At 44.2% G+C, this 17671-nt stretch overlaps 2 protein-coding genes across 2 annotated transcripts; one reads left to right on the top strand and one right to left on the bottom strand.

Annotated features, from left to right (window-relative positions):
- Positions 1–3985: 3985 nt before the first annotated feature.
- On the bottom strand, positions 3986–9099 carry LOC144378978 (developmental pluripotency-associated 5 protein-like). The gene is made up of 4 exons (XM_078054406.1): positions 8982–9099; positions 5729–5927; positions 5341–5520; positions 3986–4599 (listed from the first exon to the last, which is right to left on the bottom strand). The coding sequence occupies exons 2-4, from the start codon at positions 5904–5906 to the stop codon at positions 4436–4438; spliced, it is 522 nt and encodes a 173-aa protein (XP_077910532.1). The 5' UTR covers positions 5907–5927; positions 8982–9099; the 3' UTR covers positions 3986–4435.
- Positions 9100–9285: 186 nt separating this feature from the next.
- Positions 9286–16463, top strand: KHDC1L (KH domain containing 1 like). Its single transcript, XM_036101187.2, is given in 5 exon segments — positions 9286–9485; positions 15416–15539; positions 15670–15711; positions 15714–15851; positions 16125–16463. Coding segments are annotated over 3 exon segments (249 nt in total). The 5' UTR covers positions 9286–9485; positions 15416–15433; the 3' UTR covers positions 15815–15851; positions 16125–16463.
- The last annotated feature ends 1208 nt before the right edge of the window (positions 16464–17671 follow it).

A 17671-nucleotide genomic window follows, 5' to 3' on the forward strand; every position in this document is an offset into this window, starting at 1 on the left:
CTCTCAAATAAAATCTTTTAGCATAAGCAACTTCATTTTGGGCCTGTTGTCTTGTTTTTAACAATTGCAATAAACATATCATACTAATAGATGTTGAGAATAGGGGAAACTAGGTGTGGGATAAATGGATATTCTCTGTATTATCTTCACAATTTGTAAATCTAAAGCTATTCTAAAAAATTAAGTTTATTTAAAAAAAATTAGAAAAATTCTGGCAAGCCTTACCAAGAAACAAAGAGCAGATACAGATAAAATCTATTATAAAGAGGGATGCCTAGGTGGCTCAGTCAGTAAAGCATCTGCCTTCTACTCAGGTCACGGTCTCTGGGCCCTGGGATCGAGTCCCAAATCGAATCATATCCTATTGGGTTCCTTGCTCAGTGGGGGAGCCTGCTTCTCCCTCTGCCTGCCACTTCCCCTGCTTGTGCGCGCTCTCTCTCTCTGACAAATAAAATCTTAAGAAAAAAAGATTAGTGTAAAAAGAAATCTAGTATAAAGAGGGGTAAATATTGATAAGCACGACAGGGATTAAAAAAAATTAGACCACCTTGCCAGGCAGCATGGGGCTCTGTGCTACCTGATGGCTGCCACGGGCAACAAGGGACACGCGGTGACTGATAGCGTGAGCTGGCCGAGGCACCGCTGCCACGGCCACCAGCACGTCAAGTTTCTTGGGACAAGATCCGGGAGGTGTGCAGCTTGGCCACGAGCGATTGGCTTGTCATGGAGCTAAGGATAAGTGGGCCCAGGGGCTCATCAAGACAAGGGTTGGGGGATGCCTGGGTGGCTCAGTCGTTAAGCGTCTGCCTTCGGCTTAGGTCATGATCCCAGGGTCCTGGGATCGAGCCCCGCATCGGGCTCCCTGCTCAGTGGAGAGCCTGCTTCTCCCTCTCCCACTCCCCCTGCCTGTGTTCTCTCTCTCGCTGTGTCTCTGTCAAATAAATAAATAAAATCTTAAAAAAAAAAAAAAAGACAAGAGTGGAGACATGCATCTGCCAAAAGGAAGAGAGGGGAGCTGGGCACTGTCCTGGCTGTATGAGGAAAGCAGCTGCCGAGGGCTGAGCCCTCTCTCACCTCTGTGCATAGTAAAACCTTTTCAGGAGAAAAACAATTAGACCAAGCAGAAATCTTAATTAGCAGTGGCAGCCAGACCCTCTAAGATCTTTAAATGGCTAAGAGAGAATAGTCAGCTGAAGATTGTTTACCTAGCAAAACTCTCCTTTTAAGAACACGGGTGGAACGGTTTTCTCCCCGGGGAAAAATAAGTTTGCCATCTAATAATCCCTCATGAATGGAACTTTTATTATTATTATTATTTTAGGCTGAAAACAACTGAGGCCCAGCAGACTCAGGAAGAGCTTTTTAGCTCCCCTTAACTGCCTAAAAGAATTTCAGTAGATGCCCATACCAGGAAGACAGCTATTACTACGGATAACTTTTTATATCAGAAAGACTGATCTACGAGGCTTGAGGCTCAGCAAACATTTGTTTACCAAACATTTGCTCTTCTTGTTCTTGTTTTCCTGTGAATTGTCTTTTCCCCTTTGAAGCCTGAGACCCCAACCCCTTTCTCCTTAGCTTAGGATGGCATATAAGCTTCCACTGCTTGAATGTCTTTGGGTCTCGTGTCTTCAGGGCTCTTGTACATATGAAATTTTTTTTTCTCCTGTTAATCTGTCTTATGTCACTTTAATTATTAGACCAAAGAAACTAGAAGGTAAGAAGGGAAAAGTTTTCTGCCCTTATAGTCTCCCACTCTTAGTCATGACCTAAGTGATAAGTTAATGTACAAATTTAAAGATAATTGTGATTCACAAATAAGAAACATAAATGGGTATGTTTAACCTTCATTTGTTGGTAGGAAGGTAAATATCTGGGTGTTATTTCTTCCATCAAGTATAGATATAGCTATCAAATATAAATATGCATATTTTCTCTATGTAGGTAGAGAAGGATGGATTTAGTAAACTGAATAGGCCAAAGGAATATGGAAAAAGCTGGAACTATACCAGGAACAAGAAGGATGAGCAACAATGATGATCAGGCACAAAAGAACAAAATGGAAAGATGGTCCAACAGTACCTCACAATAATAATGGATTAGTCAAATGTCCTAAGAAAACAGCTACCATACAAATTTGATACAGAAATTTTTAAATATTAATAGGCCAGGTCAGTACATAGAATGACAAAGACAGTATGACAAAAACTATTATCAAGCAAAGCCTGAATCATTTAAGGAGAGAAATGAAAAACTTGGAAGTCCCAAGGCTGTAGCAAGTGACTATTGACTATAAAAAGGGGCCCAGGCAGCTCCAGCTGAAGCTCTCTCTGCCACACCTCCAGGTACTCCCAGGAGTGACATAGAGGGTGAGGGTAGAACCTTGAGGTGGGTCAGTTATTTATTTACCCTGAGGTTATCTACAGAGATGACATGGCAGAGCAGAAAGAACACTCCTGTGGCAGGGGCCAGTCTTAGACCCCAGGTTCCAGATGACTGAGGTCCCAAAGCACCTGAATGAATGCTGCCCTAGACTGAGACTACCTCAAATCCTAATTCCTACGAGTCTGTCTGATCGTGGCCAAGCTGAATGACATAGAAGACTGTAAAGAAACCTTCCACATTTATGCCTGGGTAGGTCTTCAAGGCCTTACCCTTCCAAGTGGTAGGCCATTGCTGAGGTCCAAGGTGAAGCCTGGCTTTTCTCTTCTAGGGTTATGTGACATGACCTAGAGCCAGAGGAGCTTCCCTGGAACCTTCTGTTTATGCACCCTAAGCCTGTGAGCTAGTGACTAAGCCTGGCCACTCCCGGCAGGGCTGCCTGGGTGGGCCCCAAGCACCTACTGCCAGAGGCATTTTTAAACCCAGCCAGTTGCGTCCTCAGTTCTTTAGTACCATGTTATCTGGAGTACCATGTTATTGCTAAGGGAAATGGGGAAAAAACAATTCAGTAAATTATCCTGATTATATTAATATGAAACTGCAGGGAGTCATATATGGCCAAATGGCCATGTGGCAGACCTGGTTTTTATTCATGAACACCATTATTTGCATTAACTAGGGCCGACTGGTTTGTAAATAAGACAATGACTGTAACAGTCAATAACCCAGTGTTTAACTATGTGCCTAGGGCCTCAGGGGTAAAAGAAAACTGAAACACCATCCCTAATGCCATAAGGAGTTTACAGTGTAGTGTGAACATGTATCAACATGAAAAGTGACAAAGAGGCAGGATACCCATTATTTGATGTTCCTACCCTGCCCTCTCCTCATCTGTCAAATGGGCATAATCACATCTATTTTCATAGATTATGATTTCATAGGATTATTATGAAGATCAAGTCAAATAATGTATGTAAAGTACTTAACAGAACCTGGTCTATACCAAATGCTCAATAAATGGTATTCTTGGGATCCGACCCAGAAGTAATTGGTCAGTAAACCCAGGATATGCAAACTCAGTTGGGCTGAGATGGAATCCTTTTTCTTTTATTTACAGTAATACTCTGAGAAAGTAAAGTAACTAATAAAATTATTTACATCAGGAAAGCTATTCTAGGGGCACCTGGGTGGCTCAGTCGTTAGGTGTCTGCCTTTGGCTCAGGTCATGATCTCGGGGTCCTGGGATCGAGCCCCGCATCGGGCTCCCTGTTCCGCGGGGAGCCTGCTTCTCCCTCTCCCACTCCCCCTGCTTGTGTTCCCTCTCTCGCTGTGTCTCTCTCTGTCAAATGAATAGGTAAAATCTTTAAAAAAAAAAAAAAAAAAAGGAAAGCTATTCTATTTGGAATTATAGGAATAATGAAGAACCACATACAGATGCTTTTGTTCTAGTCATAATAAATTTGGTACTCACTAATGTGTTTTGCCATTTAAGCTATTAAAAAAGACGACAAAGAAACATAACAGACTTCTTTTTAACTAAATACCAAAGAGAATGGAATCAGCTTGTCATCAATGTTTCAACGCTTAACAATTGGGTTTATAAAGCTTGTTTAATATCAATGTAACATTTTTTTTCAAAATTAGCATTAATGAAAGAATAAACAGTAAAGTTCTTCCTTATCTACAAAAGCTCCCTGCAACATTAAAGATCCTAGCTATACCCACCTAATACAAAACACTATGAAAAAGCAGAACCAACCATTTGTTAATTCTTAGCTCTTTCCCTTCTTGGAGCATGCAAAGCAAGATTGCCTTTCTTGACAATACTAATCTCTATCTATGTATGTTTTTTAAAGTTTATTTTTTATTATAACTCACGTTTGAATCTTTAAACAACTGTCTATTTGTTTAGGAAGGAAAAAGGTGTGTAGACCACTAACAATACTTATTTCCCCTTAGCCACAGAAACAAAGGCAGAGTACAGAATGGGCCTCTAAGGGTAAGGCTCCTGACCCAGACTGAACCCCTTGCACTGAGATCCTAATCACAAAAATCACACTGTTTTGGTAACAGGTTCCTGGACAGTCTCCTGACTTATTTCCAGTGACTGCATGGCTTCATCCAGGCTGCTCATCACTGTGGTGGAGAGGAAAGCACTGGAATGAACACTCTCTTTTTCAAGAGACTTCATGGTTTCCAGGCTGAGCATCATTGTGCCTGGAAGGAAAGCATGGAATGAGCAAGCATACTGCCCAGGAGAACACACAGGACACACAGGGAAAGCGACTCCACAGAAAACACTGCTGAATCTACCTTACTGGTCACCTTGGAGCATACCACCTACATCAGAATCACCCAGAACACCCAATAAAATAATGATAGCTCATACTTATCAAGTATTTTCTAGGTCTTCTAAGTGCTTTATTGTATTCACTCATTTAGTCCTTGGGAAAAAACCTCTATGTAGGCTACTATGACTAGACCTATTTTATAGGTGAGGAGACTGAGGAACAGAAGTTTTAGTTTGCCAATATGCCTAGCTCCTGGGTGGGGTTGGAGGGAAGTCGTGGTGAGCAATCTGCATTTTTACAGCGCTCTTGCGTTCAGTCTAAGTCATCACTGAGTACAGGACCTCCCAGGCTCTAGTTTTATCTCACAAAGTGGGGTCCAGATGGCTTCCCTCCCAGCTTCTGAAAAGGGAGATCAGGCAGGCACATAGGTGGGAAGGGCCTGGGGTAGGAGGTCCCTTACAGCTCTTCCTTCCTTGGAAGGAAGCCAGCTGTCTCCCACAGTGCTGTATTCCCGGGTTTCTGTGACTCCCTTGGAAACTCAGGAATCCTAGCATCCCCGGATATGAGGGAGTCCCAGGCTTGCGGGAGAGGAGTGGTGGAAGGGAAAGTTCCCTTAGCACAGACTAGGTCTGCAGCACTTAGTGTCTAGGCATATGACGCTCCTTACCTTCGCACGGCTTCCTTTGCGGCTTCACGGCCAAAAAGTGAATCAGCCTTTTGGCACGCTTGCGGTACCGGTGTCTCCCCATGATGAAGATTTCAACCTTGCCCTCGGAGTTGCGCTCTCTCATCTGGAGCAGGACTTTGAACTCCCGTTCGAATCCCGGAAGGAGGACTCTGCTTGGACCTGTGGAGAATGGAAGATTCCCGAGGGGTTAGGCGGGTGGGGGTGGCGGAATGGGCCAAGACCGGGAGCTTGCGGGGACAGGCGAAGGAGGTCACTGGGACACTGGCTTGCAGGACACTAGCCACTGCTTTAGGTCTGCAGTGGGTGGCTCACGGTAGTCACCGGAGACCAAGGCGGGGCCGAGTGGTAAAGATTTGAGCGTACTCACCGAAAATCTTTTCCAGCACACGTGCCTCCAGGTGAAGCACTGATGGCTTCAGAAAGTGCTTAAACTTACACGAGTACTGCTGAGTGTGCATAAGGAGCCAATTCCTGGAAAGGGAACACTTCTTGCTGGCTCCTGGGTTGTGGGATCCCGGCTGGGTCTTCACCCGGAAGGGCGCCATTGCTCGTACCCAGGACCGGATCTGCAGGAAGAGAGAACCCCACGTGGCCGGGAGGCGGGACGAGACTGCTCGCCGTCTGAGCACAGGCCTGGTTGGTCCCTTCGCAGGCCCCGCCCCCTCAGGAGCGCTTGGCGATTGGCTCCCTCCAATCCGGGCTGACCAACGGAGTCCCAGCAGTGCCTAGCGCCAACCTCCCGCCAGGCCGTTTGGGGTGTTGTCATGGCTAAGGATGGAGGAACTTGGAATGCAACACAGGCCTTCTTTGAGTTCCATCGTTTCCCCGAAAATAAATGCAACAAAACTGTGGAATTATGAAAGCCACATTGCTCACCAGCATTAGCTATAGTTCAGAGAGATTCATGTTCCCCAGCACTGGATGCACCCGTATGAGGATCACTTCAGTAGTGCCAACCAGCTAATATAACTTATATTGTGGTCTAAGTACTTTATAACAACCCTGTGAGGAAGATGCAGTTATTTCCATTTTTATAGATTAGGAAGTGGAAGTGGTGGGACTGGGACAAAAACGTATATATTATATAGTGACCATAGATTCCCAAACGCAGAATTTAGGCTCCTTTATCCCTCATCAGATTGCTAATCCTTGAGGAAAGGGCAACTTAAAAATCATGGTTCTGACTGAACAGGGCCCATCTCCCTCCTAGGTACTTTAAGAGAATTCTATGTCTTATTCAGAAGTTATTTGCGTGGCTGAATTTTGTTTTTTTAACAATACAAATATCGAATTATTATGTCATACACCTGAAACTAATATGCTAAATGTCAATTATATCTCAATAAAAAATGACATTTCCAGGGGAGCCTGGGTGGCTCTCAGTTAAGCGTCAGCCTTCGGCTCAGGTCATGATCCTGGAGTCCCTGGATCGAGCCCCACTTCAGGCTCTGCACTCTGCAGGAAGCCTGCTTCTCCCTCTGCCCCTCCCCACTCACGCTCTCTCTCTCTCCCTCTCTCTCTCTCTCAAATAAATAATTGAAATCTTAAAAAAAAAAAGACATTTCCAGATGCTTTTCAAGGTTATCCGCTGGAGTGTAAGGTCCTTCAATTGCAGGAACTATCCATAGGTTCCCATGTTCTGCAAAGTGCCTTTACTTTGGATTCAATAAATATCTATTGAATAACATACAAAATCAGGGGCGTCTGGGTGGCTCAGTTGTTAGGTGTCTGCTTTCGGCTCAGGTCATGATCCCAGGGTCCTGAGATCGAGCCCCACATCGGGCTCCCTGCTCCGCGGGAAGCCTGCTTCTCCCTCTCCCACTCCCCCTGCTTGTGTTCTCTCTCTCCTGCCTCTTTCTCTCTGTCATAAATAAAATCTTTAAAAAAAAACATACAAAATCAAATCATACAGTTAAATATATGCAAAATATTGAATCAATAAATATCTATTGAATGACAAAAAAATCAAATCCTACAGTTATATATGCAACTTTTATTCGTCAATCATACTTCAATAAAACTGGGGGGAAACCACATATGTAAATTCAAATGGGAAACTGCCAATAACAGTAAGTCCAGGGATAGCAGGTCAGGGCTCAGATTCAGTTTCTGTGTATTCCTCCCCTCCCACTTCATACTGGCGTTGGCTTCATCTTCAGGCTGGTAGCAAGATGCTTGTAGCTCTTTCCCAAATCATGTCCAGTCCCAACCAAGAGGAGAAGAGGAGGGACAAAGTCTTTTTTGTGTCTCTTTTCAGAAGTGGGAAAATATATCCTGGAAGCCTCTTAGGCTTTACCTCATTTCAAAATTAGGACTTGTGCCATATTCTAAGTGGATCACTGGCAAGGGAAATGAGATCATTATGATTAGTCTAATCATCTGGAGTTCAATTGATATTAGGAGCTACTCACATCATCACTACAGGACTCTTTTTCTATATTTTGAAGTCATCTCGGAGTTGAAAATGTTTCTATTGTCAGCCAGAGATTGGCAGAGCGCTAGAGATACTGAATAAGAAATGGACTTCCCTGAATGATCTGGGAAACTGAGAAGTCATATTAGATGAAACCCATAAATTTGAAGCTGTTTCTCATAGATTGTCTATTTGTCCATGATAAGGGGATGTGGTAGAAACCATATTTCTTTTGAATGCATGTTTGTTAAACATATTTTCCTGTTTTTTAAAAACTCTGCAATCAGAAAATTGACACTTCTGGCTTCAGCCGTGGCTATCTTGCTGTGAGTCCACATCTATTAGGAGACAGGCAAACCCAAGAGCATTAGGTATCCTGTCCTTCTCCTTAGGCACACTCACATGACTATATTAAATAAAAGTGATCATTTCAGGTTATATTTGCAACTTTTACCTTTTTTTTATTGCTCTAAAATGAGATAATGAAGATTGTGCATTATTGGCATTGGATAATCAACTGCACAGTTATCTGACTCCTGTTTCTGGTCCTATCCTGGTACCTTGGATAATATTATTTGTGTAATTTTGCATGAAAAAATTGATTTTTTTCAAAATAATTTTTCTACATTGAATCTGATCTTTTTTTTCCCTCACCGCAAAAGTGAAACAGTTGCTTTACTCACCAAAGGGTTGATATTTGAGAAGGTGAATATCAACATGTGTACAAAGCTAACTAGAAGGTTAACTTTCTCAAAGTAGAAATTGAAGCCTCCTCATAACACTTACAAATGTTTTGAAAAATCTTTTGCCGACCCCTCTCCCCAAATAAAGGCCATACCAGGGAACCTCAGGAAAGTAATAATCTATTTTTATTTTTATTTTTTTTATTTATTTATTTTTTTAGTAATAATCTATTTTTAAAGAAACCCCTCAAAGTTCAGGAACGAACACATCATTAACACCGACGTGCAACACCAAATAGGCTCACAGGACAGAAGGAAACAGGAAAAGTCAGATGGTTGCACTTAAAAGCAAAAGCAATTAAGCACTTGAAGGTGGTCTGGATTGTTGGATAATTTTGTCCCATTTGAAGGAATTAAGCGAGAGTAAAAGTCTCTTGCAAGGAGATCACGTGAAACTTGATGCTTCCCCTCCGACGGCGACGGCGAGCAGGCTGACGCTTATTCAATGTAGCTGCGGTACTTACCCTAATTTCCGCGGAGGGTGTGTTCTAGCCTTCTCCTTTCTTCACCCCACCCCTTTGCCCTGAGGAAAGGCAATCCTCTCCAGGAGGAGAACGAAACCTGTGCGTGCTTAAGATGGGAGGAAGGTGCAGGAGACAGAGGTGTGAGAGGGGAGACATTGTGATCGGGCATGGGGGACGGAGGAGAGGAGGAAAGAAGGAACGAGAAGATGGGGACACTGCGGACTTCGTCTCCGGCGCTGTGTCAAGGGCTTTTGCCGGAGATTCACAACAGGCTCCCGGGGCTCCCTCCCCCGGCTTCAGTCTCCTCCCACCTGAGAAAATAAATACAGGAAACCTCTTTTAAAATGGAGGGGGAAGGCAACGCGGGAGCTCACACCCAGGTACCACCCCGTGCAGCCTACAGAACCCGCGGCAAGTAGGAAGATAAAACTGGCTCTTTTATTTTTAAGGTTGGCACACCACAACCCAAGTGTATCAAGAAGAAAATCTCGGGGGCGGATTCAAGTAAGTAGGCACAGCAAAGATAACCTCGCCGTCAGTCTGTCCGTCTTAGGTGGAGGGAGGCCCAGGAGGTGGTGCGGGTCTGTCTCCAGTACTTTCTCTGCGCGGCCCGCCTTGGCTCTTGGACTTGAAGCCGGCAGCCCAAGAAGGGGGGTGGGGGTGGGGGTGTATGGGAGGTTTTCCAGGGCCCCCAGCTGGTCGCAGCTGGCCGTCTCCACCCTACACACATCCCTTCAGGGTGCTGAGCCCCCCTCTAGGCTGAGGGGGTGTGCGGGGGGCGGCGCGGGGGCAGACTCACTTTGCAGCTGCTGCAGGAGTGGAAAAACAGGAGGGCAGTGCTCAGTCTCAAAAAAAAAATTTTTTTTTTAGCCACTTGCCTAAAATCATAAAGTTAGAAAATCCTGCTGGCTCTGTCTTCAAAATACACCTCAAATCCATACATTTCCTACTATTTCAACCACTAGCACTCTTGTTTAAGTAACTTATTTTTTTTCCCCTAAAATTCAGGCCCCAAATCCAAAATAATCAAACTTCTAAGATACCTTTTCTTTTCTTTTTACTCTTTTGGTTTATAAAGGAAAGAACAGAAATATATATATATATATTTAAATATTTTATTTATTTCCTTGAGACAGAGAGAGCACGAGGAAGGGCACAGGGAGAAGCAGACTCCCTGCTGAGCAGGGAGCCAGATGGGGGGCTTGATCCCAGTACCCTGAGATCATGACCTGAGCTGAAGGCAGATGGTTAACTGACTGAGCCACCCAGGCACCCAGAAAGAACAGAAATATTCAGGTTTGCTTGACATTCTTAAATTTTTAGTAACTCAGACATGAAATCTTTTTCGTTACCAAATTAGAATATAAAAAACTGACAAATCAAAATAAAAGTTGAGTTTTTCTAGCTTAATTATAATAAAATGATTAAGTACTTCTAAAGTGAAAAAAAACCCAACCCTTGTTCATTATATAGATTGACACAATAACTGTCAACACATTGATTTTAAAAAAGAAAATTCTGCAGACTGGTGACTCTTTTAGAGTTCCTGGACCCAATTCCAATCTCTGTGTGGGGGTGGGTTCCCCACATACAACACAATTCTTGGACACCAGCAGGGTGTCCAATCAACTCAGTTCTGATGTATCCACCAGGAGATAGCATCAGATCCCACAGGTTAAGGATTCAGTCTCACCAGACTGTCCCTGATTCCCACCCCCTTCAGATGCCAGTAGCAAGCCCCAGGCTGTTACCTGTGCTTCTGACAGGCCTCCTACAGACTGGAGGTTCCAAAGACATCCTCCTTAGGTTTGGTTAATTTGCTAGAGTGGCTCACAGAACTCAGGGAAACACTTACTACATTTACCAGTTTATTAAAGGATATGATAAAGAATACAAATCAACAGCCAGATGAAGAGATACATAGGGTGAGATCCTTAACCAAGGAGATTCTGTTCTCATGGAACTTAAGGCCTGGCTCAGTAGCATGTGGGAACTTTCTGGCTCCCCAAGTGTGGAGGCTGTCAGGGAAAAAAAAGGACCAAAAAGCTGTCCACTTGAGTTTTTATGGAGGCTTCATCACATAGTCATAATTGGCTAAATCACTGACATTGGCTGATTTAACCTTTAGCCCCTTTTCCCTTCCCAGAGGTTCCAGATGGAGGGGGTGGGATTGAAAGTTCCAACTCTTTCAATCACATGGTTGGTCTTCCTGACAACTAGAACCTGCCCTTGGATGGGGTCCAAAAGTCACCTTCATTAATAACAAGACACCCATTTCATTTTTATGGTTCTGAAGCATTTTTAGGAACTGTGGATGAAGACCAAATATATCTGAGAAATATATATTTGGCCATCTGAAGAAGGCTACTTCAAGGTGTGATGACCCAGAATTCCAAGGAAATACCTTAGCTTACCACTATGCTAAACAAGCATTGATCAAAGCAGTTGGCCCCAGTGATGGTGTATGTGCTGGCAATTGTTTATTGTCAGGATGGATTGAGGATATTCCTGATGGATAGCCAAAGTTCTGATGATAAATTGCTTGATTGTTATTCTGGATCTAAGGAAATGTAACTCATTTCTTTGGTGATGTGGGGTACACATTTCACTGTGGTTGTTACTAAAGAGCAGCTCCAAAATGTCCTTTATGAAAAGACCATACCAGGAACCTCAGGAAAGTAATAATCTAATAATTTATGACTGCAAGCTTACAATTCTAAATATTACAAAAGATTCATTTGCTGTGCCCAGCTTTATCATCACTAAGTATAAACAGTCTTCCCCAAATATCCACCCAAACAGCCTCTGCATGATTGGAAACTTGGAGATTTAGTGTTTTGAAAGAGACTAAACTTGCAAAAATCGAAACCTTACCTGTGGCCTCAACTGAAAGGATTTCACTGGGAAATCATAAAGGATTCTTACATATCCTCCAGGGATAACTGATCTTTGGAGGAAGACTACCAAACCAAGAATTTCAGATCAAGCCAATGATGATGTGGAGAGCTTCAACCCAAGGCAATAAAACAAGATACATTTTTTTTTTATCTCTCTGCCCTCCTTTTTTCATTTTGCTTTACTGATCATTGTACTTTGGTGCCCCCTAGAGGTGAGCCAAAAAATTTCTTAATTCTTTAACAAAGCTCCCTTTTTTTTTTTTTTTTTTTTTAAAAAAGTAGGAGCCACACCCGGCAAGGAGCCCAACACAGGGCTTGAAGTCAGGACCCTGAAATCAAGACCTGAGCTGAGATCAAGAGTCGGATGCTTAACTGACTGAGCCACCCAGGCACCCCCACATATCTACATTTTTAATCTTAATCCTCTAATATTTCTCTGCCACTTGAGGAAAGGCAAAACTCTCTTGTGTATGTGTGTGTGTTTTCAGACTATAGCTATTGTTCTAAATCTAACTGATTAATGCATTTGTCATTCTCTACTTGATCTGACTAACAAAAATTTAATAGCTGTTCCTTTAACACTTCAAAAGATAGATTTTCTGGAGCGCCTGGGTGGCTCAGTCGTTAAGCGTCTGCCTTCAGCTCAGGTCATGATCCCAGGGTCCTGGGATCGAGCCCCACATTGAGCCCCACATCGGGCTCCCTGCTCAGCGGGGGGTGTGCTTCTCCCTCTCCTACTCCCCTTGCTTGTGTTCCCTCTCTCGCTGTCTCTCTCTGTCAAATAAATAAAATCTTAAAAAAAAAAAAAGTCTGCCTTCGACTCAGGTCATGATCCCAGGGTCCTGGGATCGAGCCCCGCATCGGGCTCCCTGCTCCGTGGGAAGCCTGCTTCTCCCTCTCCCACTCCCCCTGCTTGGTTCCCTCTCTCGCTGTCTCTCTCTCTGTCAAAAAATAAATAAAATCTTATATAAAAAAAAAAAGATAGATTTTCTTCTGCAGGTCTCTTCTGGAATTTGAATCTTCCTCACAGTATTAAATCCTAACCTTCAGTTCTATCAAAATTGGACACTGAATCCAAAATACTTATGCTTATTACAAAATACTTATGCTGACTCAAGAAGCAAGCTTACAGGAATAGACACAAATATTGAGGCTGTCTTTGCTGTATTAGTCTGTTATCTTCAGTGATTCCCCAGCCTCTACTCAAGGAATCTTTACATATCAGGGGACTAATGATTGTCCTGCTTTCATTGGGATCAATGATACTTGTACTCCCCATTCAATTTGTGTGACAGTAAACTACTACGTTTTATGTGCACCTTATTACACAAACCTATCTTGTGTACATGGAGTAACTTCTAGAGAATCTGCAATATTTATAACTTCTACTCCTATAGGAAACTGTTTCTCTGAGAAAGATACTCAGAGACCTAAAACAAGGGAAGCGTGGACTATTCAGGAGAGCTCTCAGGAGAGAGAACTGACCCCCTCTTCATCTATGCTCAGGGTGCTCCAATTCCAATAGTAGGAATAATACAGCAAGAAAAGCTGGTACACAATTTGTCTTTGACCCTAGCAGAAGTCGCAAACCACACTACCTCTGCTCTGGAGGCCCAACAAACTAGTTAAAATTTAAATTAAATGGTGGTTATGGATGATTAAATAGCCTTTGGTTTCTTGGCTAGGTAAGAACTCTGTTTCATAGCAAACACTGCTTGCAGCACCTACCTAAAACACTACTGGTTAGGCAGAACAGTTTGTAGTTAAGTTAAAAGAATGACTATCTGGCTCTGTAGAACAGATTCAGGTGGATTTGGGGACCTGATTTCATGGCCCGGTTTTGGCTCTTTCCTTGGCAACCTATTAATAGGACTAATGATCACTTTGTTTCCAGTAATTACGTATTCTAGTTGACCCACGTATCCTAAATGCAACTGTGCAGTCATTCTGTTTTTAAATGGTTCAGATTCTCATTTTGCAACAAAAGGCTCATGTGAGACTAACTGCAGTGCAAATGTGGACAGTGCTCTCCAAATAGCCTGTGATCAATGGATTCTGATAATTGTGTGGATCTGAACCATGCAGATGAATGTCCTCAGGGCTGGCCAATGTCCTGTGGCCAAAAGGGGAGATTGAAAAGTAAAAAAAAAACAAAACAAAAACAAAAAACAGACCTAGGAACTTGTAGCTGGAAGTTGGCAGGTAAACTCTAATGTTCCCTACCACACACAAACAACTCTTGCAGAATACTTTACTTTGCAGTGAAGACCACTAAGCAATTGTGATGCAACAAGATGTAGAAAGGCCATTAAGACCATTTACTCTGTAACTACGTTTAAGGCCAGAGACAAAGACACTCTTCAATCAGGACCACACTAATCTCCCTGCCTCCTACATAAAAACTGCCAAGATAACCACCAAATTGCCCCCTTTTTACAAAACTGGCTTCTGCTCCCCTAAACAGTCCTTAGAATCACCCAGCCAAATCCTGTAATAGGCTCCCCACAACTCTTCCCTATAAAGAGGCTTCATGTCCCTGGATTATTGCCTCTCTCCTGAAGCAGCACAACAAATAAGCTCAACTTTGACTACGCACGTGTCGTCATTGGCTGGCTGGTAGTAACTGCTATGGTTTGAATGTTTGCATGCCCCCCAAATTCACATATTGAATTCCTAACCCCCAAGGTGATGGTATCAGAAGGTGAGGCTTCGGGAGGGTTCCTCCTCATTAATGTGATTAGTGTCCTTGTAAAAGAGGCTCAGAAAGCTTAGCGCCCCTTCAGACATGCAGCCTTGTAAGGACACAGCAAGAAGGAGGTTCTCTGCCAACCAGGAGGACCTCACCACATACCAAATCTGCTAGTGCCATGATCTTGGCCTTCCCAGCCTCCAGAACTGCGAGAAATAAGTGCTTCTTATTTATTTATTTGAAGATTTTTTGTTCATTTGAGAGAGAGAGAGCACAGAGGGAGAGTGAGAGGGAGAAGCAGACTCCCCACTGAGCAGGGAGCCCGATGCAGGACTCAATCCCAGGACCCTGAGATCATGACCCGAGCTGAAGGCAGATGCTCACCCCGACTGAGCCACCCAGGTGCCCCAAGTGCTTCTTGTTTTTAAACCACCCTGGTCGATAACATTTTGTGGTGTGAACAAACTAAAACAGTGCCTGTCCAAATCTAGGGAGGCCATTTTGGAACCTGCCTGTTCCACTACTTTCCATCCCTCAATCCCTGCCTTGGCTCATGCCCACTAGGTCTGCTCCAAAATCTTTTGAAATTAGAAATGAAGATAATTTTGGATTCTTGGGCATCAGAGAGGCAAGCACTGATGAGATGATTCAATTTGGCATGAAGGGATTAAGTTCAGATTAGACAATTACTTGGAATGGATTTTATTGAAAGGATCTGTAGGCAGAGGCCACCCCTCTAAGATGTGGGGTTGTTCAGATGCCAATACTTAGCACAGATCCCGGGCCTACCCTGACTTCTTCCGAGTTCTTTTTTGACGGTGTTTGAGCTTGCCTCTATTCTGAATCAGGTAGGAGCGATTCAGGACATGGAAAGGAGGCCTTGCAGCGAGAAACCGTGGTGCACTGTATCAGAGAACTTTTACCTTCCACTGGTATTTTACATGGAAGCGGACCAGGAGGAGCACATCTTTGGTACGTGGCCGTTGCCCACACGTCCTCCCCGGTTTCCAACTTTCCCACCCCCATCTGTCACAGAGCAGCCCCTGCCAGCACCCCCTCCCCCCAGGGGGTGGAGGTTCATGAGTCCCTCCTCTGGTGGCAGGCCACCTTGACACAGACCTTCACTGCTTCCAGGTGCACAGCCACCCCTGATTCAGCTGGAGAGTTGGTTCACAGCCGCAGGCCACACCCGAGTCCCTGTAGTTGGACCACCTAAGGCAAGGCGGTGGCTGTTCGGTTTGATCTAGAGCTTCGGGAGCTGGGACTCTGACCAGCAGGCCCAAGGTAGGTGCCCTTGGCTGAACTGTGGAGCTGCGTGGCATCTTGGTTTCTTCAGGAATCGCTGGGGTGGCTGGAAATCCAACCTCTTCAAGGGTGCCTTCCCAGCCATCTTTGTGGTCTGCTGTCAGTTACAGGAAGGGGCGGGGAGGTGTGTGGATGGGGCAGCCAGGGAAGGCCTGGGTTGGGGTAACACCCCTTGATGTCTCTTTGGGAGTCCTGGCCTGCCCCGGGGGTCCCAGTTGTGAGCCCTGCCTCACCAGGGCACTGTCTTCATAGGCCTCAAGATGCTGCAGCTAGTCGAGAGCCGGCCCCTGACCAAGCACGACCTGGCCGCCTCCCCCAGCACACAGCTGTTTGCCAGGTCCAAGTCTGCCTGCCAGGGTGGGCAGGACCCTCTCTGAGGCTTTCCCAGGCTTCCCATTCCAAATGGGAGCTTATGCTAGATTCCCTTAGATCTCGCTCTATTAGTAATAAAGGACTGATACCCTCCCTGGGCAATTAGCAAGTGAGGGCAAGTTTTGGCTTTGGTGAGAAATGGCATTGGGAGAAGTTTGGATTTGTGACCCAGTCTTGTTCCTCTCAGACCTTCTGAGGCATATGTCTGAGACATGTCTTCTAAATGTAAGAAAGTGTTCAACAGGTGAAGATATCCAATAAAATAAGTGACCCAATGTGTAAAGCCTCTGTGCTCTCTTCATTCCTTTGGATAAGCTTATCTGGCCCAGGAGGGGCTTTGAGCTGGTCCCGCATTGCGATCTGCAGAACTGCCATGAGCTGGCCACCTGTGCTGTCTCCCAGAGATGCTGCCCAGCTCTGGAGTGTGAAACAGAAAAGACAGCTCTTCCACAAGCTGCTGCTCTCACACCTGGAGCCTGGCCAGGCTGCTCTGGGTTGAAGGAAGACGGGGGTTTCTAGAAAAGAAGGGACCTTCCCTAGCATTCCCCTGGATCTTAAAAGGCAAACAAATGAGAGAAGAAATGTGTGTGTGGCAGGGGGAGGGTCTAGATGGAGACAGAAACTGGTTCCACTCCAACTGCCTGGTGAAGTAGGCACCTAGGCAGCCCAGTGAACCTTAGGTCCCCAGTCATTGTCCCTGATTGCTAGAAGTTTGGGGATGGTGACAGGGTGTTCTGGGAGCAAAAGATCCCGAAGTCCCGTAAGGTATGAATAAATTGATAGTAAGATTTCCAGAACTTTCCTGGATGCCAAATTCCCATTTGGATCTCTCTAGCCAAGATTAATGCAAGCTAAACATGTCCTCACTTGAACTCTTCCTGTTAGAGCTTCTCTAGCAAACTGTGTCTCACGATGAAGCTATTGTAGGTGAGAGAAGACAGTGCCCTGGACTCAGGGGCACTGATGAAAGTCCTAGGTGGCAGTGCTAGGAAGTGGTTGAACTTGGAATATATTTTAAAACCAACAAGATTTGTTAATTTCATGGTTTTTGGCCAGTTATAAACAAATGGTAAGATCAGGATCATGGTAGAAAAACACTCATGAGTCTGGCTGGAAGAAAACTAACCATACTATTCTTAAAGGGAATATTATGCTTACTTCCTAATTGATAATTGAAAGATTAATGGCTCAAAAAGTAGAGGGAAACTTTTTTTTTTTAAGACAATTGCAAAAAGACTGTTTTCTCCCTCAATTGAGTTTCATACTAAGAGTTATCAAATTAACATTCTGCCTTCTTGGGACTGTGATTCTGATCTCTAAATCTGTTTCACCAGAGATTTCTGTATGGGCACAACTCACATATTAATAATGTAGAAGTTAGTATCTCAAATACTGGAGCGAGACTACATGTATTTAAATCCTAGCTC

The sequence above is a fragment of the Halichoerus grypus genome, chromosome 9 (assembly GCF_964656455.1).
Source record: "Halichoerus grypus chromosome 9, mHalGry1.hap1.1, whole genome shotgun sequence".
NCBI lineage: Eukaryota > Metazoa > Chordata > Mammalia > Carnivora > Phocidae > Halichoerus > Halichoerus grypus.

Excerpts from the sequence above, each read along its gene's own strand:
- LOC144378978 (XM_078054406.1), bottom strand. The coding sequence starts at position 5,906 with ATGGCGCCCTTCCGGGTGAAGACCCAGCCGGGATCCCACAACCCAGGA. Across the intron at positions 5,521-5,728 it reads TGTGCTGGAAAAGATTTTCG|GTCCAAGCAGAGTCCTCCTT; the intron begins GTGAGTACGCTC and ends CATTCTCCACAG. Across the intron at positions 4,600-5,340 it reads GCAAAGGAAGCCGTGCGAAG|GCACAATGATGCTCAGCCTG; the intron begins GTAAGGAGCGTC and ends CTTTCCTTCCAG.